The 27,138-nt window shown below is 58.4% G+C and overlaps 1 protein-coding gene and 1 long non-coding RNA gene across 5 annotated transcripts in view; one reads left to right on the plus strand and one right to left on the minus strand.

Annotated features, from left to right (window-relative positions):
* Positions 1-27,138, plus strand: part of EPHB2 (EPH receptor B2) — a 144,510-nt gene that overhangs the window by 25,944 nt on the left and 91,428 nt on the right. For all 4 annotated transcript variants that reach the window (XM_065038196.1, XM_065038198.1, XM_065038197.1 and 1 more), the window contains exons 2-3: positions 17,247-17,311; positions 21,600-22,284. In XM_065038196.1, the coding sequence (XP_064894268.1) occupies positions 17,247-17,311; positions 21,600-22,284 (750 nt within the window). The remainder of the gene's footprint in view (positions 1-17,246; positions 17,312-21,599; positions 22,285-27,138) is intronic.
* On the minus strand, positions 14,484-18,337 carry LOC135575981 (uncharacterized). Its single transcript, XR_010467510.1, has 2 exons — positions 18,175-18,337; positions 14,484-17,432 (listed from the first exon to the last, which is right to left on the minus strand). It is a non-coding gene; the product is annotated as an uncharacterized LOC135575981 (long non-coding RNA).

Here is a 27,138-nt window from a genome sequence, read left to right on the forward strand (position 1 = left end):
CTGAAGGTCCCATTGTCTTGGTGCACACTCCTCTGGGCTGGAAACCAGCTGGGGATCAGCAGCTGTCACCTCCCCGTCTGGCATGGCCGGTCCCACAGGGATGCCCCCCCTGTCCCCCCGTCCCTCCGTGGCTCTTGTCCCGGGCTCCCCGGTGCAGGGTTTGCTCCTTGCCGACTCTCCCAGCTTTTGCTTTTGCAAGCAGGTGGGATCTGCCTGGGGATGAGTCCCGACCTGGGGACATCATGGCACAGGTACAAATGGGTGTGTATGCAGCTGGGGATATGGGGAATATTACCATTTGCTTTTGCCTGTGCTTGGAGCAGGGCAGCCTTAGGGACATTTTGACCAAGTTCTTTAAATCGACATCCCGTGAGTCAGAACTGCATCGAGAGTTAATTATTTTCTCCAAGATTGAGTAAGCAAAGACTCAACCAACAGGTTTTTATTCGTCTATAAATCGCTGGCAGTGTGAGCGGGTACCTGGGGCCGGTAGCCCTGTGTGTCCCACCGGTGACTGTGCTGAGGGGCAGCCCCAGCGCCTCAGCTCCCCGGGCAGGATAAATCAGGAGATGCGGAGGAGCTCTGCATCCTCTGCGGGCCAGAGAGGTGCCTCCTGCAAATCGAGGAGGTATTTTTCACTCCAAGGAGATGTTTCCCACTGTGTGGGCTGCTGGGGTGCGATGGAGCATGGACGTGCTCCTGGCAGGGCTGGGACCTGGTGGTCCCTCCTTTGCTGCCCACCGGGATGTGGTTTTTGGGGAGACTTGCCTTGTGCATTTGGGGTGAGCAGCTCGGAGAGCAGCATCCATGCCCCAGGTGTTCTTGGTGAGCAGGCAGGTGTGTGTTATGGCACGAGGGACTCTGCAGCCACCGGCAGCGGTTGCAGGGGAGGGTTTCCAGCGGGGTGGGCAGATCCCTGGTGCCCTGCGAGGCTGCTCGTGGTGTCAGCCCATCAGCCGCGGCAGTGACGCTCTCACTGCCTCAGCCGCACTGCCCTGTGTTGGACGCCTCTCCTGGGGCAGGGAACCCGCTGGGGTCACACCAGCTGGCTTTGCTTCCGCATCCCCGTTTGGAGCAGCGGTGCCGCTGCTGAGCCCTGGGCTGTGCTCACCCCCTGCTTGTGACAGCCCCCCTGGTGACAGGGTCACGTCTGGGCTGTGGCGGCACCGCAGCCGCTGTGCTCTCCGTGGCACCGGCGGCTCGTCAGGCTTGCTGGGCTGTGCTGTGGTCCCAGCCGCTCTGGAGGGGACGTGCTGGCCATGCAAGAAGCTGCGTGTGTGGGCTTGTGCTCTGCTCCGGAGGACATTTCTGTGGCCACCCTCACGCCAGGCTACACGCAGACCTGCTGAGGTTGTGCCCACCTCGAACACCCCGTGCATCCCAGAGCCAACAGTTCATTGCTCCAGCGGCCCCAGCAGCAATCAGGGTGCTGCGGGTTTCCCAGGGCTCGGCCGTCACGGCCGCTGGCCCAGGCTCTTGTCTGGTGGCAGCAAGATGTGCCTGGATGTTCTCAGGGGGCTGCACCTCCTGGAAGGGCTTTGCAGGTGTGCGAGGAGAAGGTTCTGTGATGACCGAGGACCGAGCACAGCACTGGGAAGTGGGAGAAGAGCAGAGCCCTCTTCTAGTGCTCCCGGGTGCGTCCCTGGGTGCTCAATAACATCCCGTAGGTCCCCTGAGCAGGAGATGGGATTCATACCATCCAGGGGTTGCTTCCCACCACATTGGTGGGATTCAGTGATCGTCAGGAGTGCAGCAGCAAGGGGAGGATGAACTTGCTGCTCCCTCACGTGTTTTCCTCCTGCAGGCATTGATTTATAAAGGCTGTTTCATGCTGAGTCGGGAATTTGGGGGATGGTGCATTCCCTGCACAAGACTTTTCGCCTGATTTCCCGTGTCAAGGCTGAGGAGACTGTCAGGTAACGCCTTGGTCACCCTGTACGCTACATTTTTGGGAGTGTGGTATTGTACTTTTGTGAGGGTGAGACGGCAAACCCTGAACCCTGCAAAGCTGCAGGTGTTTGCCTTTTGTGCTCGGAGGACGCAGGGCTGTGCTCTTCTGGGCAGGGTGGTTGTGAGCGTGAGGAGGCAGCGGGGATGCCGTGGGTGGGTCCTTCCGTGCTCCCCACCCTGCAGCTGTGCAAACTAGGGTGATGGGGACAGGGTGCAGACACAGCGGGTCCTGAGGACACGTCTTCCCTGCAGGGTCCATGGGTGCCTGTGGGTGAGTTTGCTGCTGAGTGCGTGTCTGCACAGGTAGTGCTGGTCACCCTGGTGTCACTTCAGTGTCGTGTGCTGGGAGGGTCGGGGTGTGCTGCTCAGTGCCAAGCCAAACCCATGGGCAAGGGGTCCTTCGTGCTTCCAGCCTCTCCTTGGAGCATCTCATGGCAGTGCTCCCTGCCTCAGATTCCCTCCCAGTCAGTGGGGTTGATGTGATACCTCCTCCTTGCACAGACACGCTCTGGAGGAGCTGCCCATTGCGGCAGGAGACTTTTATCCACAGTGGGAAAAGGCAGCGAGCCAGGGTCCTTCCCGCTGCAGGAGCACAGTGGCAGTGGCCTGTCCTTCCCGCCTCGACTGCCGCCAGCAGGACAGTCCCCATGGCCCGTGTTGGCCTGTCCTGCAGCGCACAGGAGCTGCGCAGCATCCCTGCTGGCTGGGGTGGCACCGGCCACGCACAGGGATACAGAGGAGCCGTGAACACCCCGCCATGTCCGGCCAGCATCCACGCTGATACCTCTGCTGCTTTTATCCTCAAAGCTTGCTCAGGGTCTGTCCCCATTGCTACACCTCTTAATGCAACTGAGGCACAAAGCAAGGATGTAACATTGTGGCGAGGGGAGCATGGGGCTGAACCACCTGGCTTTATCACCTGGAGGGCTCTTGGCGCTGGATCTGCCCTGCCCGACACTTGCCGTGCTGTCCTGTGTCCTGGCTGCTCAGCCAACGCCCGGGGCCTCTCTCTGCTTTGACTCCTGCCAAGATGTTGGCTGGGCCTGGGCAACAGCCGCAGCTCTTGCAGAGCCACTGGGTTGTTTCTGCTCTCGGGTTTGCTGGTCGGGTCGTGCCCAGGGGGCCAGGATGGATCCTGCAGCGGCACCAGTGGAGCCACCGTGGCCTCTCTGCAGGCAGCACCTGCACCACGGGCCTTGGGCGTCCTCCTGGCCCAGGCAGGGTTGCGGAGAGGCCGGACACCTCTGCGGCGCTCTGCCGCGGGCCCGGCGCTGCCACGTCCCCATCCCTGGAGCTCTCCCAGGCTCCGCTGGGCAAAGCCCCGGCTGCCCCAGTCTCCTGGTGGGCATGGGGCTGGTCCAAGACCCTGAGCCCCTTTCCACCAACCTTGTGGGATGCTACAAAATCATTCCCTGTCCTCGGACTGCACCATCCCTGCTCGGTGCACGGCAAACGGTGTCGGAAGGGGAGAGGAGAGCTGTTGGTCCAGAGTCCTGTCCCTGCAGGGCTCTGCTGACCACACGAAGGAGCTGCTTGGGAGCGAGTGGTTGTCTTGGGGATGTTTCCCACTCGTGGCCCCGACACTGCCCGTCCCCCGCTCCTGGCTGGGGCAAGGGGTGCGGATGCTCGTGGCGGGGCACGCTGCTGGCGAGGGGGCGTCTCAGGTGTCCGTGACTCTTGGTCCCCTGGTCCCTGCTGGTCCCCGTCTGCAGCCAAGGCTCAGCCTGGAGCCGCCGCGTCTGCTGATCTATGTTGGCCTGGCCCTTGTTTCTGCGCCGTGCATTTGCCGTTGCCGCCTGACTTCACGCTGAGCAGCCCCGTGGACTCGCCTTTCCACAGCTCTGGCTGTGTTTGCTTTCGGTGTATTTAAAAATGTCTCTTTTCTCTCTTTTTTACTGTTTGCTGGCAGTCAATTTTTCATTGATACATCCTTTCGCAACTGTCTGCATCTTATAACTGCTAATTTACTGCTGCCAACTTCCCCCAGTTTTAATTTATACAATATGTTTACTTTTACTGCGATTTTTCTCTTTTATGCTAAGCCAAGATAATTTTTAGCTAGAGACGCCTCCTTTTATGATCGCAGATTTATGAGATTTTGGCAAAGCCTTTTAAAGCTAGCTGTAATTACTCTCCATTGTTTTTGTTTACATGTCCCCCTAATCAATTTTTGCTAATAATCCCTTTCAACTTCTGGAAATTGCCCCTTTTCTACCTCTGGGCATGTTTCTTTTTGGTGGGTGCAAAAGCGTCTTCCCGTATTCATGTACCAAGGTCATGGTTGTCCCTTCCCATGCATCGGCTCGTCCTTGGCTTACTGCTGCCCTTGTCTTCAGCTCTCACAACGAGGTTTGCTCTGTGATTACCCACATCAGCTCTATTAGTTTTGTGACGGAAACGAGTCCTCACAAGCGCTGGGGTCTCCAGGATCCCATCCCCGTGGTAGCCTGGACCCTGGCGTGTGTTCCCTGCCAGCCCTGTGAGTAACAGATCCGGCTTAGGCGCTGCTGCCGCGTTCTCCAGGCTGATGCGCAGGCCTGCAGACACGTCCCAGTGAGGGTGTCCCCACTGCTGTCATGTCCCCGCTGCCCCAGCTCCTCGTGCAGCCCTGGCAGGTGGGGGCAGCTCTGCTGTGCTGCAGATGGGAGTCACACCCGATTCAGCCCTGAAGGGGTTTGTGTCTCCTTGTGGTCCCACAGCCCGTCTCCTTCCTGCTGCAGGGGTGCTCTTTCCCAATGGGGGGCAGCTGGCTGGCTCCTGCTTGACGGGCAGCACTGGGGTGGGTGGGTGGGTAGATGGATGGATGGACAGATGGATAGATGGATGGATGAATGGATGGATGGATAGATAGATGGATGGATGGATGGATGGACAGATGGATAGATGGATGGACAGATGGATAGATGGATGGATGGATGCGTGGATGGATGGATGGATGGATGGGTGGATGGTTGGATGGGTGGATGGATGGATGGGTGGATGAATGGATGGATGCATAGATGGGTGGATGGATGGATGCATAGATGGGTGGATGGATGGATGGACGGATGGATGGACGGGTGGATGGATGGGTGGATGGATGGACAGATGGACGGATGGATGAATGGATAGATGGGTGGGTGGACGGCTGGATGGACATATGGATGGATGGATGGATGGATGGGTGGATGGATGGATAGATGGGTGGATGGATGGATGGATGGACAGATGGGTGGCTGGCTGGATGGACAGATAGACAGATGGGTGGATGGATGAGTGCTTGGATGAGTGTCTGGCTGGCTGGCTGGAGCACATCCCTTCCCTGGGCAGAACCACTGGTGAGCAGGAGCCTCACAGCATCCCCCAGAGGAGCATCCCCTTGATTCAGCCTGCTGCCCAGGGAGGTTGTATTAGTGTGTAATGAATTACCCGGCTGTGAAGGAGGAAGCCTTCTCCATGCTGAGGTTTTGAAGATGGGGTTTTCCCAAGGAGGGAAACGTTTGCAGCTTGCTAAAAATACCCACTGCCCGCAGCTGCCGGCTCTGCCGTGGCTTTATCTGTAGTGGGGGGGCCTGGAGGGAACACGGGGTTTGCGATCTTCACATGGATGAGAGCGAAAACCCCAGAGATACCAAAGGGACGGCAGCAGTGGATGCTCTGGCCTCGGGAGCTGCTAGAAGGAAGCTAATCTCCATGTAGGGATTTTGGGATTTCCTGTGTCTCTCCCAGGGAGACACTTCCCATGGCGAGGATCCCGATCCGGCCCCCCGGCTGCCACGACCAGCCCCGGGCACGGGGCAGCCCTCTGCGGCTTGGCAGAAACACGCCTGCAGCTGGTCCTGCGGTTCCTCCCGAGCCGTTCCTGCTCAGAGCTGCCAACCAGAAGCAAATTTACAGCTTGTCAGTACAAACAGTGAAAAGCAGGATACACTTGGCTGTCAGGTAGATGCAGGGAGCCAGACACGCGGCGCAGGGAACGCATCCTCGCTCAGCCACATCCTCTGCGCGCGCGGTGCTGGGAGCTGTGCAAGGGGGTCCGGGAGCATCCGCAGGCACCAGCGTTTGGGTGTCCGGGTGCAGATGGAAAGTCGAGGGCTGCTCGATGCTCACTGTGTGCTGGGCACCCTGCCCCGGCTGTCTGGGGCTGGTGTACCCTGTGCCGCGGTGCCTGTCCCTGCGCTGCCATCAGCTCCCGCAGCCGCCCGAGCCGACACCAGCCTGCTGCAGGGGCCGGAGCCAGGGATGCTCGGAGCAACCATCATGCTGCAGGCAGGCGCTGAGTCGTGGGGGAGTTACCCCAGTGCAGCCCCCCAGTCCTGAGCAGCAGCTTTGGGCATCCCCCCATTCCAGGCATCTCCCCGCGTTGCTTTGCAAAGACCCAGTGACAGAAGAAGTTGATCAGGTTCATCTGCCAGGCTGGCCCGGCTGCACCAGGGCTGGCCCTGGTCTCTGTTGCTACTTTGCCGGACCCTGGTCTTGCCTCCCTCCCTGGCCCCGGTGGCTCCGGGTGGCCTTTACGACCCCGGCACAGGGCTGTGCGGCACAGCTGCGCGTCACTGCGTGGTGGGGGGGCTTTCGCTGGAGCTTTGGCTGTGTTTGCAGATAATATCTTTCCCCTGTAAATGTTATTAGCCTGTATACGTTCGGGCAGGGGGAAAGAGGGGGTCACCATCTGTGTTTTCCAATAAAAGCAAATTAAAATTGAAGCCCATTAAGGATAGCTCAATTGGGATGCTGAGCAGGGCTTTGGAGCCTGCTGGGAACAAGTTGCTTGCAGCCCGTGCCACCACGCAGGGTGACAAAAGCTCATTTAGTGCCAGCGGTGCCGGGAGGTGGGATGGGCGCTCAGTGCACTGCAGCGCTGGTTCCCGCTCCAGCTGGGGTGGCTGGTGGCACTGGCCCCAGGGGCCATGCAAAGCTGGCCCAAAGCCCATGCCTGGACTTATGTCACCCCTCCTGGTCACCTTAACGCTCATCACATTGAATGATGGGCAGGGGTTAGTGGGGAAAAGGGATGGATGTTGTGTGAGAGCCAAGCGTGTGCTCCCTGACCCGGTGGTGCTCTGCAGCCTCCAGGCTTCCTGCTGCATCCCAAATCTCCTCAGGTTGCCGTGCCCCTGTGCCCAGGGATACAGAAAAGTGGGTCTGGGGACACAGAATGCTATGTCTGGAATACAGGGGAGTGGGTCTACAGTATCGAGGGGGACTAAGCAGTGCAAGCCTGCCCCCTGAGCATTCCATCTGGCACCCTTTGGCCCCAGGGCACAGTGATGGGAGCAGGTTATTATGTTATAAAGCAACATTTTCCCCCAGATGCTGCAACTAGGAGCTGTGTGGGGCATCTGCTGCTGCACTCCGATGGTAGTGGCTCCGTGTTTGGGCTCCAGTGGTGATGCTGTGTGTCCGTCTGTGCCACGGGGTCAGCCCCATACGGTGGCTGTGCTGGACCGGGGCAGTGCATGGTGGAGGCTGCTGGTCCTTCAGGGCTGGAGCATCTTAGGAAGGAGCTCGTGGGCATGGGGCCTCCAGCCTCCCAGAGCAGCCCTGTGGCTGTCAGGAGGGACGTCCTCCTGTGAGGTGGCTCAGTGGGGAATATAGTCTTGGCTGAGCCTGCTCTGAGGGGCTGGGATGCAGCTGAGGACACTGGCTTAACCCTGGAATTCCCTCCTGCAAGGTATCTCAAAGACAATGGGGCCGACGCCACTGCAGGGACCGAGTCATTAGCGCAGACAGTAGCAATGGCTGTTAAACGTCTGCATCTGTGTCTTCTCTGTGTGGCTACCGCATTCCCGGCAGCAGCGGGAGGGCCCCTGCTCGCTGGCATTTAGCATCTGCATTGTCTCGGCAGCCTGCCCTCGGCTGAACTCGGACCACCTACACGTCCTGGTTCCCTTTGGGACAGATGCTGCCAGCAAGGACCCTGGGTCCCGGCTGCTGCTGGAGCAGCTTTCGGGGGTCTCTGGTGGGGTTATCGTGTTTCCGCTGACCTCTGGGGCCAGAGGACACATCTGCAGCGGTGGCTGGGGCTGATGTGGCAGCACAATGGAGCGTGGTCCCCCCTCGTGTCCAGCCTAACATGCTTCTTCAGTGGAGGCCCCAGGCTGAAAGGTCACAAAATCTGAATTCCTAGCCCCAATCCCTCTCAGCTGAGAGCCAGAGCTGGGCTGTCCCCTCCCCGCCAGGCAATGAGGGGGACAGTCCTTAGACCCTGGCAGTGACGGTGCCTGGGCGGGCTGGTGGTCAGTTGGGTGCTTAGGAAGCAGGACACATGCTTGGGTGACTTGCAGGACCCTGGGGCTGCTGAATTGGGCTTTTCGTTTGGTTTTGAGCTTTCCAGCGTCGGAGCAGCCAGCACCACGCAGGGCATTGCCTGTGGCAGCCAGCAGGCTCGGAGGAGGGAGGAGAGGGGCTGTGCAGCGGAGCTGTGAAGCTCCTCCCGGTGCACTGGCTCTGGGTCATGATGGTGCTCGTCCCCAGCTTCCCTGTCGTCCCCATCGTCCCTGTGCCCGGCAGCGAGGTGCAGCTCTGCTCCCAGACCTGCCTTCCTTAGTGCCCAGTCTGTCAAGGGCTGGGAGCCCAGGGCCTCAGTGTCCCCCCTTTCTGCACAGCAGCCTCAGCCCTGGCTTTGTCCCCTCAGGTCTGGTCCAGTGATGCGTGTGGACAGACGGGATGTGGGGGATCAGGGGAAGGGAGGGATCCAGGTGAGGATGGGGGCAGTGTAGCCCAGCTCATGGCAGCCCCCTGGTCAGGTGCGGAAAAACGCGGGGGGAGTTTCCAGAGTGGCTGCTGAGCTGCTGTGCTGAGGGCAGGACACCTGGGACACGTCCCTTGTGTGACACCAGCCTTGTCTCCAAGTGTCACAAGCAGCTGAGCATCACCCAGTAGACGGGTGAAGGCATCTAAGTGGGCACTGCTGAGCCCCACCAGCTCCCAGCACCGTCCTCCGGTCCCCTCGTGTGCTCTGAGGCTGGCTCCTGGTTCTCAGGGCTTGCAGGTGGGCTTGAGTGGCATCCTGGTGAACTGAGGGGCCAGAAAGGCTCCGTAGCTCCCCAAAAGTGGTGACATCTTTCCCTTCCCAGCGCCATGTTTTATCCCTGGGGTCAGGTCTCGGTGCTCCGTGCCCTGCTGGCCCCCAGGACTATGAGCCTGGGGGGCTGGCTGACAGGTCAGAGATGCTCTGGGTGCTGGAGATGCTGGACATCACCCTTATTCTTAGGTCTCTGAGTCTGACTGGACCTAATTTCCCAGGAAAGGGGGTTGACTGATCAGGTACCTGTCTGCTGGGTCCACAGCACTGGGACCGCTGGCAGGAGACAGTGCCCTTGGGGTGGCCTTTCGGGCTCTGGGTGCAGGGGGGGATGCTGGTCCACTTCCCACCTCAGTCAACTGCCTCTTCTCGCTCCCTATCAATCACTCTCCCTCTTGGAGTTTAAGTGGATCCCTGAGTGAAGTATCCAAAATATCCTGTAGCCGCCAGCTCACAATGCAGTGTGCTGTTCCTGCGCCAGCGGGTCGGCCGGGGGGGATTGGGTTTCAGTTTGTTCCGCTGGCCACGGGCCAGGCAAAGCAAACTCGGGGCTGTGGAGAAGGGCCACTGGGTTTGCTCAGCCCCTCTCAGCTCTCACTGGCAAAAATATTATAATAAGGCTCCAGTAAAGCACAGGAGGCAGAGAGGGGCCTTTCAACTTCTGGAAGGGTAAATAGATCTGCAGCAAGGGCTCCTCGGGGCGGGGGACAGGCGGGTTTCTCATTAGCCGCCCCCCTGCTCGGGGGTGCGGTGCCTGTGCCTGGAACCAGCCTGGAAAGGCGGTTTCGGGAGCTCTGGTGCCTGCGCTGAGGAGCTGGTCCCAGCGGCTCCGGCCGGGTCCCCGTCTCGCCCACCGGGTCCCTCCAGCCGGGTCTGGCCTGGTGTGGTGCATCAGGTGGGCATGGGGGCATGGCTGGGGGACGGTGACAAGTCACGGTCTCTGTGTCTGCCTTGCGATGGCTTTGTTTCCAGCCCGGCGGAGTGGTCTGGGCAACTTCTTGCCTGCTTTGCACGTCCGGTGCTGGCCCCAGCTGGTGCAATCCTGGGTCAACCTAGAAGTTTGCTCTTGGTGTTAATAACATTATACCAGGATTAAAATGCTGGCAAGTTCCCTACCCTGAGGGAGGAGTTGGCCTGAGAAGTGGAAGGAGAAGGGAAAACGTTGTGGGTGGAAAAATGAGGGTGGAGGCTCCAGCTATCTGTGGGGCTATTTTTTTGTCCAGCTGTTTCTTCATCTGGTTGAGTTTGGAGCCTGTGAATGTGAAGGACTTGCCAGGACTTCTGAGAAATTCAGGGCCAGATACTCTAAATTGGTCTAAATTGGCAAAACTCCATGGAAGTTATTCTCCGGACACAGAGAAGTGTGTCTCAATGCACACAGCTCCCCTCGCCCCTCCTGCCTCGCTGCCACTGTCCCTCAGTGCTGTCACGCTCCATCCCCAGCCCTGTCACTCCACCACATCCCAGTCGTGTCCCCCCCTCCCAGCTCTGTTCACCAGTCCCAGTCCTGACCTGGCCAGACGGAAAAAGTTGGTGCAGCTGAGATCCTCACACCTATCCCATGAAATATAACAAGAGCAAGTGTAGAGTCTTGAATCTGGGCAGGAACAACCCCAGGTTCCAGTGTAAGTTGGGGAATGACCTATTAGAGAGCAGTGTAGGGGAAAGGGACCTGGGGGTCCTGGGGACAGCAGGATGAGCATGAGCCAGCACTGGGCCCTTGTGGCCAGGAAGCCAATGGTACCTGGGGTGGGTTAGAAGGGGGTGGTCAGTAGGTGAGAGAGGTTCTCCTGCCCCTCTGCTCTGCCCTGGGGAGACCACACCTGGAATATTGTGTCCAGTTGTGGCCCCTCAGTTCCAGCAGGACAGGGAACTGCTGCAGAGAGTCCAGCGCAGCCACCAAGATGCTGAAGGGAGTGGAGCATCTCCCGTGTGAGGAAAGGCTGAGGGAGCTGGGGCTCTGGAGCTGGACAAGAGGAGACTGAGGGGGGACTCATTCCTGGGGATCAAGATGGAAAGGGGGAGTGTCAGGAGGATGGAGCCAGGCTCTTCTGGTGACAACCAGTGACAGGACAAGGGGCAACGGGTGCAAACTGGAACACAGGAGGTTCCACTTAAATATGAGAAGAAACTTGTTGGGGGTGAGGGTGGCAGAGCCTGGCCCAGGCTGCCCAGGGGGGTTGTGGAGTCTCCTTCTCTGCAGACATTCCAACCCGCCTGGACACCTTCCTGTGTAACCTCATCTGGGTGTTCCTGCTCCATGGGGGGATTGCACTGGATGAGCTTTCCAGGGCCCTTCCAACCCCTGACATTCTGGGATTCTGTGATCCCACATGTGGAGCAGCGAGAAGACCATGCAGAAGAGCAGGATCATTGTCATGGCAGATCATCACCTGCACAGCACCTTAGTGTAGCTGTTGAGCACCTGGAGGTGGTGGTTTGGTGGTGATGATCCATCTCTAGGTGCAAAGTGCTCCAGCCGGAGCCCTGGCGCGCCCTCGGCACAGGCAGCTGTGCGGCAGTGGGCCCCGGCACTGCCAGAAAGTTGCTTATTGAAAGCATCTTCAAAGTGAAAAGGACAGGCACTTATCTCCTAACGGTCCCGCGGGGAGCAGCGCGGTTTCTGGTGGGAAGCGGGCCAGAGTTGCGTCTGCTGGCTTCAAGCAGCTGCAGATTTATTTATAATGCCGTGGGTAGCATGTGAATCTGCAGATAAACACGCGGGAGGGAAGAACACAAACAACAATATTGAGAAAACGCTGCTCCAGAGAGAGCATTTCACTGAGCTGCAGCTATCGGCAGCCACCAGCGATGGGCCAGGGGCCAGACGCCCGCCGCTGCTGCTCCCACGCGCCTTGCTCCGTGTCGTCACCGTCACTGCCGGGGGTTGCTCTGTCCTGGATGTTAGGGGGGTCTTTTTGTGGCTGCTGAGGCACCAACCCCTCATCCCGTTACTTGGCACCGCCACATCGGCAGGATGGTATCGTGCAAATGTTGGCTGTGACAGTGAGCAAAGCTGCCAAGTTTGCTGCTTGTGAAGGTGCGAGGCATCTTCTCCTTTCCGTGGCTGGCAGGGCGCTAACAGTTGGGGTTGGAGTTGCCCATCTGGAAATAGGTCTGTGTTTGTTGTCCCCAGCGCAGGGGTTGGTCCCATTGGGTGCCCAGAGCAGGGTGTCAGCACGGGGCAGCCACAGGTAGCACCAGGAGACCTGCTGGGGGTCTGGCCATGGCAGCCGACCGCAGGTCACCGTGGGCGCACACGTTGCGGGGAGCTGATCACACTGAGGACAACCCTGTGGAGCGGCTGCGGGTGGCGGAGCCGCCTCTGGAGATGGGGGTTCCCATTCCCCAGGGCCTGTCCCACCCTGCGTGGGCTTTGCTCCTGTAGCAGACTCTGTCCCTGGTGTCGTGGTGCCTGGCGTCACCCATCCACTCGGAGATGTCCGTGCGTGTCTCCGCGGTTATCGTACTCAGTGGGCACAGGGAACCAAGCAGACCTCCTGCAGCACGTGCTGCTCCAGCTCCTGGCTCACCTGCTGTGGGGAAGGATGCAAACGGTGCCAGATCTGCACCTGTTGGCCACGGCTCTTCAGGGGCCATCAACCCCCTAGTGAAATTGAATCTTGTTTTCCATGTGTCTTACTGGGTTCAGCCCACAGGCAAAGCTGTAGCTGCAATTTCCCTCACGGGTTAAGGAGCTCCATTTGCTGCTGCTTTCTCCTGGTGTAGATCCTTGCAGACCATGATCAATCATCTCGCAGACTCCTCTCTGATGAGCTCCCGCAGTCCCCTTGTGGCAATAAAAACCCATCAGCTGGAGGAGGAATGGACCCCAGGGAAACCTCAACCTCTCTTGCACGGCTGAGGCGGGTGGTGGGGCCTTGTCTTGCTGTCTTAAACCTTCCTGGTTCGGGTCTGCGCTGGCACTTTCAGGATGGGATGTCAGAGCAGGGCTTGGCCGTCCTCCCACCATGGTCTGCCCGTGTGGAGATGTGAGCAGATCCGAGCCTGGGAGGGTGGCAGAGAGAAGCCCCTGCAGATGAGGGATCTGTTGGTTCATTGGACATCGCTCCTAATTTTGTTTGGTGGAGAAATGGATTCATGTGCTTCCTTTGTGTGGAAGAAAGAAACTTCTCAGGGGTGAGACAGGGAACATCCCTGGAGGACCCTGTGGCCTCCTCGCCGCGGGTGGGGGGTGAGGGCTGATCCTGGCCGGGTGGACAGGCACGAAAACTCCATGTCAGGCTGGTATTTGAGCAAGAAGATGTTTTGAAGTCAACCATTGCAGTATGGTGGAGCAAACCCATCCCCACCATTGAAATCCATCCTGGCTTCACACCCGCTTTTGCGGTCACTGCGACCAATGAGGTTCGCTCTGGTTCACGGGGACCAGTTATTCATAATTTTCTGTAATTCAGGCAGTACCGCAAAGTGCTGTTGTACCAATCCATCTCCAGATGGCTTGCAGACAGGGCAGCGATTTGGTAGAAAAGGTGTTCAAAAAGGGGCGCACTGGGATGCTACACCTGTGGGCAATGGGGATCACAGTCTTGGGGTCCACCTGGTACAAAGCAGGTTGACAAACAGTAGCCTCAAAGAAAGGAACCTGTTTTAGGCTGGAAGAATAAAGAAGCTCAGCTAATTTAGTTATCCTGGAGATGATTCATTTGCCACCCTTAAGCACCACAACAGGGGAAGGAGGTTTTGGATAGCAGAGTCTTTGTACAAGTAAAAGGAAATCTAATGGCTGGCAGACGAATAGCGTAAATTTAGGCTTAAATTAACGGAGGATCTTTTTTAATGAGAAGATAATTGACCCTTTGAAAAACCTGCTTAAAACCTCTGAATTTCTACTCCTCCTTGTCTTCTGTCACAACGAGGTGTCCCTGGGCCGGCTGGGATGGGTGCTCATCTCCAAGGGGGCAGATGTTCATCTCCAAGGGGACGAGTGTTTACCTCCAAAGGGATGGGTGTTCATCTCCAAGGGGACAGGTGTTTACCCCCAAAGGGATGGGTATTCATCTCCAAGGGGATGAGTGTTCATCTCCAAGGGGACAGATGCTCATCTCCAAGGGGACAGGTGTTTATCTCCAAGGGGACAGGTGTTCATCTCCAAGGGGACGGTTGTTCATCTCCAAGGGGACGGGTGTTCATCTCCAAGGGGACGGGTGTTCATCTCCAAGGGGACAGATGCTCATCTCCAAGGGGACGGGTGTTCATCTCCAAGGGGACGGGTGTTTATCTCCAAGGGGACGGGTGTTCATCTCCAAGGGGATGGGTGTTCATCTCCAAGGGGACGGGTGTTCATCTCCAAGGGGACGGGTGTTCATCTCCAAGGGGACGGGTGTTTATCTCCAAGGGGACGGGTGTTCATCTCCAAGGGGACGGGTGTTCATCTCCAAGGGGATGGGTGTTCATCTCCAAGGGGACAGGCGGCTCTGCAGCCGAGGGTCGGGCCGTGGGGCTCTGCAGAACATCATTGACATCACATCGAGTTCCCCTTAAATAAAAGATTTCTAAAATTGCAAAATGCTTCAAAATATTATCTTTATTTGAGGAATTATTTGTACTGTTTTATAGTGTGTCTTCTTTTACATGATAGTCACTGCTGTTAATATCCTTACAACACGTCCCTGTCATTGATAGTTGAGATAAAGTAACAATTTTAAGTCTTTCTTCCAAGCTTCTAGCTGGCACTGCGTGAAAAATGGTGTTTTCCTTCCAGATCAAAGTGCCACTGGTGTTTTAATGAAAAAGCCAGATACTCTGATAAAATAAACACCATTATGGAACTATGTAAACAAGTATTCAGTTAAAAAAGGAATTTCATAAATCCGAATGACAACTTTCTGGACGAGCTGTTTTCCAGAGCTCTTCCTAGTGGGAAAATCTGAACAGAACTATTTTTGCTTTTTACTCTTGGAATAGAACCAAAGTTTGAAATCCTGGTTTCCTGTGAACTGGAAACCGCTGGCTGTAACCAGGAGGATCGAACAGCCCACGGGTTGAAAATGATTTAGTGCCAGCGGTAGGTGCAGGGAGCGCTGTGCCGAGGCGCTTTTCGGGTTGCGGATGGGACGGGGAGCCCACGTGCTGCACCGCGGCCGGTGCTCAGCCGGGCTCGTCTCTTCGGTGACGGGCCTGCTCAAGGCCGAGCTTTTCCTCCTTTAGTTTTGTTCAGTGCAGTGGAAGTGGAGAAGGGGGAGATGCTTTCTGGGGATTTGGGGCAGGGTGCTTGTTTTTTTGGTGGTGCGGTGCAGTGGGACACGGTTACAGCCACTAACTCTCCATCCTTGTGGCCATGGGAACTGGTACAGCTTGTTGGGTTATAGGAGGGTGGCTGGGGATCTTGACAGCACTGGGGTTCTGCGGGTTGAATGTTCTCCCTGGGCTGCACAGGGTGGGGTGCATCTTGTGCATAAGCTGCTTTTGACCGTGAGTCACCAATGTGCCCGTGTGGCCAAGAGGCCAATGGGACCTGGGGTGTGTGAGGAACAGTGTGGGCAGCAGGTCAGGGAGGTTGTTCCTCCCCCTCTGCTCTGCCCTGGGGAGGCCCCATCTGCACAACTGGGGCCAGTGCTGGGCTCCCCAGTTTCAGAAGGACAAGGAATTACTGGAGAGAGTCCAGTGAGAGCTACAGAGATGCTGAGGGCTCTGGAGCATCTTTGTGATGAGGAGACACTGAGAGAGCTGGGGCTGTTGAGCTGGAGAAGAGAAGCTGAGAGGGATCTGATCAATGGATCAATATCTCAGGGTGGGTGTCAGAGGATGGACCAGACTCTGTTCAGTGGTGCCCAACGCCAGGGTGAGGGGCAACGGGCACAGACTGAAGCACACGAGGCTCCATCTGGACATGAGCAGAAACTTGTTTGCTGGGAGGTGCCAGAGCCTGGCCCAGGCTGCCCAGAGCGGGTGTGGAGTCTCCTGCTCTGAGACATTCACACCCCCTGGACCCACCTGTGTGATCTGCTCTGTGACCCTGCGCTGGCAGGGCTGGGCTGGGGATCTGCAGAGCTCCTGCAGCCCAACCAGCCTGGGCTTCTGTGATTCTGTGATTTGCCTTGAGAGCTGTGGAGCCCTAAAGCTGGACGGCATTCGGAGGGCAGGGAAAGTGAAGCTGCAAGCTTGATTTAGTGTTTGTGTCTCGCGTGTGTGGTGATGGATGCTTTCCAGCAGCTGGCATCCCGAGTGCAGTGCTGACATCAGGGCAGGTTCACATTCTCCCTGCAGAGCAGAGGGATGTAATTTCTTTTGTGGGCATCACCCTGGTCTCAGCCGCAGGACCACGGGCTGCACGCTGCCCTGTGCCGTCTGTCCCACAAGCTCCCGCCATGCTCTTCCCAAGCCCAGCCTTGGCGTGCTGAAACCTATGGGTGCGATTTCTAAACCCCGTTTCCTAAACACTGGAACATTGTCCTATTTTCTTAAAACATCAGCATTGAGCACGGTGCAGAAAAATCCCTGTGTTGTAATGAGCGTGCGACCACAGACCTGGAGGAAGGACAGTTACACCCGTGGAAGTGTCTGTCCAGTGTGTTTCTGATGGGGCCATCGGGCCCATTCCCGTGTTGCATGGGGAACACCTACCAACATTAACCCAAGTATTGCAGAACCATAACCCAAGCATCCCTTCTCATGGCATCAGTGTAGTTAGGCCAACCGATAGCTATTTGGGGTGCAAAAAACTTCAGTGCTGGAAGCGTGATGAGCTGTAGACAGGACAAGGAGACTTTGCTGCCCGTGTGGCTTAGGGAGACTTTCTCTGCTCCGCGCTGGTCAGCGGTAGCATCGCCTGACCTATTTCAACCTAAATTGCCTGGAAAACCTGCTTTAGTGTTGGTTTAATTTTTTAGTGCTTTTAAGTCCCAAAAGTGCTGTTCCTTCCCGTGTGCTACCGCATCACCAAGGATTCTGCCTACCGTGCAAAACGCTGTTAAAAAATACCCTGCTTTTGCAAAAGAAACTGGGAGATGACAGAAGAAACCCTCTCAGGGTTTCTCAGCAGCAGAGCTGCCCTGCACTGTGGTACCTGGTCCTGGATTTTGAGGAGGAAAGTCCATCTGGGCTGGTAGGTGGAAGAGCACATCCCTCTGCACTGCAGGAGAGGAGGAATGGGCAATGGATGGGGCAGCCGATCTGGAGGAGAGGCCGAGATCTGCCCGCGGCACGGCGCAGTGCGGGCTCGGTGGCCCCGTCCCGGTTCTGGCTCCTCTCCACCCCCTTCCCCTTTGCCAGCCTCGGGGTGTTGACTCGGTGGCCATTGACTCCTTGTTTCTCCTTCCTCCCGCAGAGACGCTGATGGACTCCACAACGGCAACGGCAGAGCTGGGCTGGATGGTGCATCCTCCCTCGGGGGTGAGTTACCCGGTCACTTCACCCAGAGCCCAACCTGGGGTCTCCTGCCGCACGTGAGTGCAGGTGGGATGGCTCAACAAGTCACCTGCTGAAGCAAAGTGCCTTGGCCATGTGAGAAAGTCTAATGGGAAGAGCACAAAAGAGAATGGCAGTTGAGGTTTCCAGTAGTTTTCTAGGAGGTTATGCTTCAAAAAAAAAACCTGAATGCTGGTTGGGTGTAACTCTCACCTCACAGCATCAGGCCAACATGATGTTTGGAAAATCATACCTTCCATAAAGCTGGCCTGCAGCCAGTTAACAATCAGGGAGAGGCAGTAATGAAATGCCAAGGCCACCACCATTAGTCCCCAGTATTTCACATGTTATCCCATTGCCTGTCACTTGCAGCAGAAAAGGATGTGGAGGCTTTGGCCTGTGAGGCTGCACCCACAGCCCTGAAATGACTGTCCAGCATCCCTGGCATCTCATGGAGGGACATTGGGTGGCTCAGCAGTGACTGTCTCTCTTGTGCCAAGAGTTCCCTGAGCCACATCCCAAGACCACCTAGAACAAGCTCCTTTAAAGAAGAGCTGAAACAAGGCAGCGCACCTCTGCACCCCCCCACCCTCCCCTCCGCTGCCCCAGCCACCTCCATGGCCCACGGGGTCTGCGTGGGCATTGAGGTGCTTCAGAGCATCCCGCCGGCTCTGGCTGTGGTGCCCGACATCCCCAGCCTGCTCCCCCGGGCTCGGGTGGCCCAATCCAGCCCAGACAAAGCCCGGAGATGCTCCCCATCGCCTTGTGCAGAGGTTGCAGCTCAGCTCCATCCTCCCCTCCATCGTCCCCTCCATCACCCTGGATGAAGATGTTTCTCCAGACCTCACCTTGGCGCTGACAGCAAGTCCCCTCCCTGAGCCGACTTGGCAGAAGAACATAAATGGCCAAGAAAAGCCTCTGTTGAGGAGATTAAACCCGGTTCCCGAGCAGGCCCGCCGCACTGGGGCACGGGCGCTGCCAGCACCGTCCCCATCACCATGATAAAGCCCCGCGCCCGCCCGCAGCCGCGGCCCCGCCAGCACCGGCCCGGCCGCCGAGGGGGGATGACGGGCGCACAATAGGCGGGAGCACAGGTCAAGTCTTTTTCTCTCCTGGCCCAGCCTTTCTTGTTTGCGGTGTTTCCATATGTAAAGCACGCCTTGCTCCCGGCTCCCCAGCCCCGCGGTAATGAGGCCTGGGCCTGCTGGAAGCCGTCTCCCCGTATTATTGTGCTGCCTTCTTCTTTTGAGCTCCCGGCATGTTAATTAGAGAGCGAGGAGAAAGGGAGAGGCTTCTAATTAAGCATCGAGGAAGCGCAGGGGCTGGTGCACGGGGGTGACTTTTTCTCTCAGCTGAGAAAAGGGGCTCAGGAGCCCCCCGAGCACTGCGGGCATGCGGGAGGGTGCTGGGGGTCCTGGGCCTGACCCTGGGGTGCTCCCAGGGCCCCCAGCGGGATGGAGATGCTTGTCTGGAAACTCCAGTGCAGCCCCAACGTTGCTGGTGGGAATCGCCTCCTATCCCCACCTCTGGGCAGGTCCCTGGGGGGACACGGCACTGCGCTGTGCGTGTCGTGGGTGCCGATGCCGCGGTGCCTTCACCGCTGCTCCCCGCGTGGCCACGTGCCCACGGGCAGGACAGGGCAGAGCATCCCACCCATGGGTGGCTTGGTGCTGGCAAGGCTGGGTGCAGCCAGCATCACCTGGAAAAAACAAGCTGCTGGATGCTTCTCCTGTTTATTTATTGCTCTTTGGTGATTATTAATGAGCTGAGAGCCCAACCAGTTGCTTTTTCCCTTGCCATAGAGCTCCCACGCTGCTTGTAGGTCTTCTTGTGCCCTGCTGTTCATCCCCAGGTACCACGACGTGCTGCTCCTGCCCAGCTAGGCTGAGCTCTTCAGCCTGGTCCTGAGCCCTCCCCGGGGCTGTGCAGGTGTGGGTGGGGGTGGGGCAGGTCCCGGGCACCCGTGGGTCCTGGTGGGTGATGCGCTGTTCCAGAGTGGGTGTCCAGAGCGGTCCAGGCAGGGGGGAGCCACATCAGGGCCAGGGCAGGGGAAGGAATTGCTTCCCTGTGCCTTGTCCTTGATTCTTTCATTCCCCTCCCAACTGGTGCCCTAAAAAACGGGGAGATCCTTCAATTTTCCACTGCCACAACACATTTATTTTTGGAAAATAAAACAAATGCTTCCCCTGCGTTTTGCAAGGCTGCTTTCCTTCTCCCCCTGCCATGGCAGCAGGTTTGCAACCACTGCCAGTCAGAAGCGGTTGGAGCTGTTTGGGAATCTTCCCTGACAGCCTTCTGTTGGGCTGTTAGCCTTGATATGCGAGGAGCAATCTGTCTTCCCTCTCGTGAGCCTCCCTCCGCAGTCCTGGCTGCCCTTGTGAGGCCGTTTGCAGTCCGAGGGGCTGGGGGTGCTAGGCCTGTGCAGGGCTCGGTCCTGGCGCTGGTGCTGGGTCTGGGCTGGATGTGCTGGCGGTGCTGCTGCCCTGCCCAGGGTCTCACAGTCCCGCTTGCAGGGCAGGGTTGTGCTCAGAGGTTCAGGTCCATGGGAAACAGCTCGGCTTCCGCTTGAGCAGGTTTATGAACAAGTGCATGAGAAGCCGTTCCAGCTGGCCGGGGCCATGGACACGCTGGCTGGACCCCGGTCTGTGCTGCCGGCGTCACGAGGTGCGGCGGGTGGGGAGGGGACAGCACAGGGGATGCTCTGCCCTCCAGAAAGGTCTGGGCTGGGGAGGACGCTCTGGTGAGCCAAGTGGAAGGTTCTCCTCCCCAATAAGACCCTTTCCCTTCTGTGCTCACGGCAGGAGAGTGGTGGCCGGTTACAGGCTGCAGCTCTGCCCTTGCCTGGTTTATCACCTGCCCTGAAGTCTCCCCGTCCCACAAAGGATGGAGACAATAAAAGCCCTGAAGGATTTGGAAGAAGTCAGCCCGGGGAAAGGGCAGGGAGCAGGACAGGACCAGGTGTCACAACAGCCCCGAGCTCTGCAGAGATTCCCCCCAGTCAGAGGTTGGTCGGCTGTGGGGAGCTGGGCTGAGCTTCCCATGGAGAAATATGTCACATTAAGTTGTTTCTTTGAGAAGGATGTTACTGTTGTGCCAGAGCTCACAGGACATCCCACAGGTCCAATTTGAGACAGCCAGGACAGGGACCTGTGCACACCTGCAGGAAGGACCGCAAAGCATATTGGCTCTTGAAGGGGCAGGGACAAGGGTCACCATAGAATCATTTTGATCATGAAGTCCAACCGTAACCTAAATCTAGCACTGCCCCATGTCCTGAGAACCTCATGTCCGTCTGTCCAACCCTCCAGGGATGGTGGCTCCAGCACTGCCCTGGGCAGCCTGTTCCAATGCCCCACAGCCCTTTGGGGAAGAAATTGTTCCCACATCCAACCTCAACCTCCCCTGGCGCAACTTGAGGCCGTTTCCTCTGCTCCTGGCGCTTGTTCCTGGGGAGCAGAGCCCGACCCCCCTGGCTCCAAGCTCCTTTCAGGCAGTTCAGAGATCAGAAGGTCTCCCCTCAGCTCCTGTTCTCCAACTGAACCCCCAGGTCCCTCAGCCGCTCCATCACACTTGTGCTCCAGCCCCTCACCAGCTCCGTTCCCTTCTCTCCACTCGCTCCAGCACCTCAAGGCCTTTCTTGGCATGAGGGGCCCAAGGCTGAACCAGCGGGGCCCAGGTCCCAGCATCTCCCCCCCGTTCCTCCAGCCAGGAGGGTTTATGGCTGTTTTAAGCACTCCTGAGAAAGAGGGTCCTGTCTGCCACATCTATAACCGTAGCAGCACCGGTGGGGAAGGGTCTGCTAACAGCATCCTGTTGCTTTGCTGGAGGCTCCGCAGCGCGGTGCAGCCCACGGGCGAGAGCCCCTGCTGAGGTCATTGCTGCTGCAGGGGAGGGTCATGGCCCCCTGTGCCCGGCCACCCTGCAGAGATGCTTTAGCAGAAATCGGGCAGGGAGCGCGGTGCTGCTGGCGCCGAGATGGCCCCAAGCTCTGCCGAGGGCTCGTGCCACCTCATCCCCATGGCACGGAGCCTGTCCGGTGTGCAGTGTGGAGGTGTGTGGGTGTGGGGGGTGTAGGAGGTGCTGGAGCTGTGTGAGGTGCTGGGCGCCCATGGGGCTGCTGCTGTGATGGAGTGGCCATGGTGTGGGGCACAGTGTGGGGCGGCTGGTGTGGGCAGAGCCTGCCTGCTTGGCACACGATGGGGCTGGGAGTATCTGAGATGGGGGGGAGCACGGGTTCGATGCAGCCCCTTAACTTTGTGTGTCCTGTCTGCAGTGGGAAGAGGTGAGCGGGTACGACGAGAACATGAACACAATTCGCACCTACCAGGTGTGCAACGTCTTTGAATCCAGCCAAAACAACTGGCTCCGGACCAAGTACATCCGGAGGCGAGGAGCGCACCGCATCCACGTGGAGATGAAGTTTTCTGTCCGGGACTGCAGCAGCATCCCGAATGTCCCAGGCTCCTGTAAGGAGACTTTTAACCTTTACTATTTTGAGTCAGACTTTGACTCGGCCACCAAGACTTTTCCTAACTGGATGGAGAATCCTTGGATGAAGGTGGACACGATTGCTGCTGACGAGAGCTTCTCGCAGGTGGACCTGGGTGGACGAGTGATGAAGATTAACACTGAGGTGCGCAGTTTTGGGCCTGTCTCCAAGAATGGTTTCTACCTGGCCTTCCAGGACTATGGAGGCTGCATGTCCTTAATTGCTGTCCGCGTCTTCTACCGCAAGTGTCCCCGCGTGATCCAGAATGGGGCTGTCTTCCAAGAAACCCTCTCGGGAGCAGAGAGCACCTCGCTGGTGGCAGCCCGGGGAACGTGCATCAGCAACGCGGAGGAGGTGGACGTGCCCATCAAGCTGTACTGCAACGGGGATGGCGAGTGGCTGGTGCCCATCGGCCGCTGCATGTGCCGGGCGGGCTATGAGTCAGTGGAGAACGGGACCGTCTGCAGAGGTAACCGCTCGCCGTCAGTCTCGCTCTGCGCGCTCGCCTTGCTGCCCGTGGGCTGTGCCGGTGGTGCCAGTCGGGATGTGCAGCTGGGATTTCCATGAGATGCCTCCTTGGGCAGGGGTGGGAGAGCAGCACACGGAGCCGGGGAGAGCAGCGTGTGTGTGGACGCTGACTCCTTCCCCAGATCCTCCATTCCTGCCCTGGGCACATCCATCCGTTGCAGAGACTCTGTGTTACCTCTGCGTCCTCAGAGCCATGGGGTTCAGTGCTGCCAGCTTGTCCTGGTGCCCTCCATGCTCTGCAGGTCTTGGAGGGACACGTGTCTGTAGCCGTGGTGTCTTCAGTCACCTCCTAAAATACTAGGGCTGTTTTCACTTCAGTTTGTGCCCTGTGCCTTGTCATGAACAGAAATGCGTGTGGGGTGAGAGGAGCAGGGGTGCAGGCATCCCAAGGTGGTGCTGTGGGAGGGAGCAAGTTGTCTGCAGCATTTTCCTGGTGAGGTGCAAGCAGCCCAGGGTGGGATGTGGTCACAGGCTGTTCCGGGCCAGACTCACCTTCCCAGCCTGGTCCAGGCCTGACCCTGGAGCCCTCTCAGCAGCCAGAGGTTTGCTGCCCTGTAGATGTTCTAAGAGGACTCCAGGAGCTCCATGGAGCCAGTGTGGTCCTACGGACACAGCGCCTCTGTGCCACCGCCCTTAAAGCACCGTGCCCAGACCCTTCTCCGTGCTCCTCCTCAGTTGTGCCGAAGTTACAGGGGAAGGAAAGTCAACCTGGGCTTGCGGAGGGAGGGGAAGGAGCCGTGGGGTTACTGGGAGAGAAATGAGGTCCTGAGAGCTGCGTGTTGAATCTGTGGCTCCACCATGTACAGAGCAAACCATGGGCTCTTCTCCCCACTGTCCTGCCTGAACATCAAAATCCCATTACAGGTTTGATACCATCGGCACGCGCCGAGCAGAGCGGGGGCTTCGCTGAGATCAGTTCTAGACGTGTCCGGGGGCATTGCTGCGTCTCCTCTTCTGCTGTGGGCAGAGGTGGCTGGGGGCACCAAACAAGGATGGGGAAGGTGCTGGGGTGAGGAGCTGGACACACCAGAGAGGGGGATGAACAGTCTTTGGCTGCACTGGGTTGGGACTGCAGGTTGGACAGTCCCTGCGGAGAGGGCACCGTGTCTCCTGCTGCTGGCTGGGCTGCTCACATGTGAAGCCTCCTGATGTGCTGGGTGTGTTATTTAATACCTGTGCTCTGAGCTGCTCCTCAGTGACCCACTGAACGGCTCTGCCCACTGAGCTCGGTGTGACCAAGTGTCCCCCCGCTGCAGCAGGGCCGGGGCTGGGGACGGGGACAGCATGGCGGTGCTGCTGCAGCGTGGGGTGGAAAGGCAGCCGGGCTGATCCCCGCCTCGAAGGGAAGACGGGTGTTTTACGACACCCAAGAGGAGCACTCGTAGCAACACCAGAAAGCCAAAATGATTCATGTCAGCTTTTCCATCTCAGCCTGTTGTTTTTTTTTCCCGAGCAGACCCAGCCCTGTGTGGCGCTTTGCTCTGCAGCCGCGGTTTCTCAGGGGTCCCTGCTCCCACTGCCAGCCCAGCCGAGGGACGGACGGGCCCTTTGCATGTCTCAGGGTTCCTGCAGCCCGACCAGCGGGGCCGGGAGGGAAAACGGAGCGGCAGGAGCGAGGGGCCGAGCTGGAGGGAGCGAGCAGGAGGGAGAGGCCGCGTCTCCTCTTTGTCTGCGTAACAGCAGGATTTGGGGAGGACCGGTACCTCGGCAGCTGTTTCTCCAGCCGGTGTTGATGTGTGCCCGGCCCTGCGCTCCCCACTGTCGTTAATCATGTGGTGTCCGTCAGCCGCCGTCTCTGTGGGGCTGCTGGCTCCGTGGCTGCCTGCCTTCTTTTCCCCAGCCCCTTCCCTTCCCCTTCCCCTTCCCCTTCCCCTTCCCCTTCCCCTTCCCCTTCCCCTTCCCCTTCCCCTTCCCCTTCCCCTTCCCCTTCCCCTTCCCCTTCCCCTTCCCCTTCCCCTTCCCCTTCCCCTTCCCCTTCCCCTTCTCCTTCCCCTTCCCCTTCCCCTTCCCCTTCCCCTTCCTCTTCCCCTTCCCCTTCCCCTTCCTACACTGGGCTGGCGACGGAGGCTCGATGGGACCCCAGGGCTGTGCTGGGTTGGGACACAAGCTGCGTTCTCCCCCAGCAGCCCCAGAAGAAGAGTGGGGACCAGGAGCAGAGCCAGCCGTGGGTTGGCAGGACAGCCACAGCATCCCCATCCTCCCCCAACTTCCCCAGTGAGCCCCACAGGGGACAGGCTGGTCACCCCAGCTTGGCTGGGCAGAGAAAAGAGTCCCCTCCGTAGCTCAGCTCAAGATGACCTGAGGACACTGTCCTGCATCCCTGCCCCCTCCTGTCGTGTCCTGTCCCTGGTCCGTGCAGAGGCAGCGTACAAGCCATCAGGTTTGGGGGACTCACTTGTACATGTGGCCGGCAGGTTTTCTCATGTTTCGAGGGGTGGGAGGGAATCTGGGCCTCTTTCCAGAAGCAAAACAAAAGCAAATCCGAGCTGGCTTGCAGGGTGAAGCGCTCGCACACAGCTCGGTCGCCCGAACGGGATGTGGCGGGGACTGCAGGGGACGTGGCCCCGCCAAGGGCTCCTGGTGCAGGGGGGCATCCCGAGCCATGCCGGCTGCTCGGTGCAGCCGCAAGGCACTGGAAGGAGTTACTCACTTCTCCGTTGGGTTTTTCATCTGGCTAATACAGCGCAAGCCCGCTCACGGCAGCGCACACAAGGGATATTTATGGAGGAAGTTCATGCATCTAACAGCTTAAGCTCTTCTAAGCTTGCAGCCCCAGCACAAAAGGATTTGGGGGCAGTTAACAATTCTGTGTGGTTAAGAGATTTTCATTTTGCTGGGCCTCGCTCGCCGATCCCGCAGGGCCCTGTGGGGGCCGGCTGCCTGCTCCTCCCGTCCCGCTGCTCCGCTCGCTTCCCGGCTTCTTTCCGCCGCGCTGCCGAGATGCTCCCTGCACGTGTCTCCCCTCACCGCCCCCCAGCCCCATCCTCCCCCTTCTCTGCTTCACCTTCTCCTGCTCCCCGCCTGCATCTTTTTCTCCATCTCCCTGTTCTTTGTCTGCCGCCTCCCCCGCTCCCCCGCCCGTCCCTCCCATGCAGCACATGAAGCGCGTTTCTCTCTCTGCTGCCCGTATTCATTGGCTCCCTGTGCAGCGGCGCAGGCAGAGCTTTTGTGCTGCCTGCTCGCTCGGTTTGCACTGGCCGGTGGCTGAACACTGCTGCAAGATCTCCGCCTCGGCAGGGATGGCAAACACTGGCTGCTGGTCCTCCCTGCATCCATCTGCAGCTCCTCTCCATCTCCGGAGGACATCTCCCCATGGGTCTGGTCACTGCAGTCACAGCGGGCAGCCTCTTCTGCGCTGCACTCCAGTGTGGACAGTCCTGGTCTTGTCACGGTGACAAGGGATGGTTTTGCCTTGCGGAAGCTTGTGGTGACACAATCTTGTTGTGAGGGACATGTGGCATCATCCCTTGGGGTGACAGGTGTTTCTGAGGAGGAGAGGAGCTGGTGATGTGCTGGGAAGAGGAAAAACGGGGTCATCTAGGTGGTCTGTGGAAGGTACAGGCTGCCACTTGTCTTCTCCAGCTCGAGGTGGAGCTGGACCACCCCTGTGGCAGCCTGAGGGGTCAACATTGTGTCCCACCAAGATGGGGGGCAGGGAGGGAGCCTGCATTGCCTTCCTCTGCTCCTTCCCTGAGCCAGGAGGGAGGATGTGGGGTCCTGACCCAGCTCCAGCTCCAGCACCCGGCCTGGTGCTGGTCCCATCCAGCCCACCGACACCACAACCTGGTTCCACCTCCAGCCCAGCTGGATGGTCCCAGGTCAGCTCCAGCACTGACCCAGCCCAAGTCCAGCTGTAAAGGGAGAACTGTGACCTCTGGGGTTGTTGCTATGCTGGGCTGTACCTGGGGTATAGATAGGGACCTTAGGTACATGCAGTCTGGGACTGTACAGGGCTGGCTGGGGGGTCTGGGTATGGCCGTGGCCTTGCAGAAGTGGGTCCTACAGGTGGACTCCATGATGGGCTTTTCTGCGTGTGCTTACATGTTATTTTGAGGTCGAACACAGCAGATCTGCCACCACCCCACCATGTGCTGGGGACACGGGTGCGGAGGCCGCGATGTGCACGTACACATGTGTTGGGGACCCGGAGCTGTTCATGCGTCACCGAGGACATGGTTGGACTCTGTCCCTGCCCTGCTGAGTTTGGGTTTCAAAGCTTGTGCTGAGGGCCTGGAGGGGTGTGCGGCTTTCTGATGTGCTGGAGAAGGGCATGTCAGAGCCGTCTTACAGTCACGTCCCGTAAGTACGTGATGTTTTGAAGATAAGAGTCTATTTCTGGCTCCTTGCCTGTTTCGGGCCTGGGCCTCAACCGATAGTGCTGGACTCAGCCAGTAAATTGTAAGGCCCTAGAGGTAATTAAGTTCTTGCAGGAAGCATTCCCGATTGAGCGGGAGCAGATACAGCCAGTCGTGGTGTAAATGTTTCCGGAGGTGGAGAGTTGCCCGTTCAACACTTCCAGTGGTCGCTCCTGCCTTCTCACCACTGGCTGTGACTTGGCACGTGGACCTTGGTGAGCTTTGTCCATCCCTTCTGTTTTCTCCGTGCCCGTTTCAAAGTAATCCTCAGCCCCCGCTCCTCTGGTGAGGTTTTTGGCCACCTTTTTGGCTCTTCCCGGCCCTTGGCACTGCTTTAGCCTTTCCGTTGCAGAGCAGAACCACTGGCCCACGTACAGTGACCAGCTGGGGGGAACACTGAGATTTCCCTCTTCCCACACCCCCGCTTTGCTTTAACCATT

The sequence above is a fragment of the Columba livia genome, chromosome 21 (assembly GCF_036013475.1).
Source record: "Columba livia isolate bColLiv1 breed racing homer chromosome 21, bColLiv1.pat.W.v2, whole genome shotgun sequence".
Lineage (NCBI taxonomy): Eukaryota > Metazoa > Chordata > Aves > Columbiformes > Columbidae > Columba > Columba livia.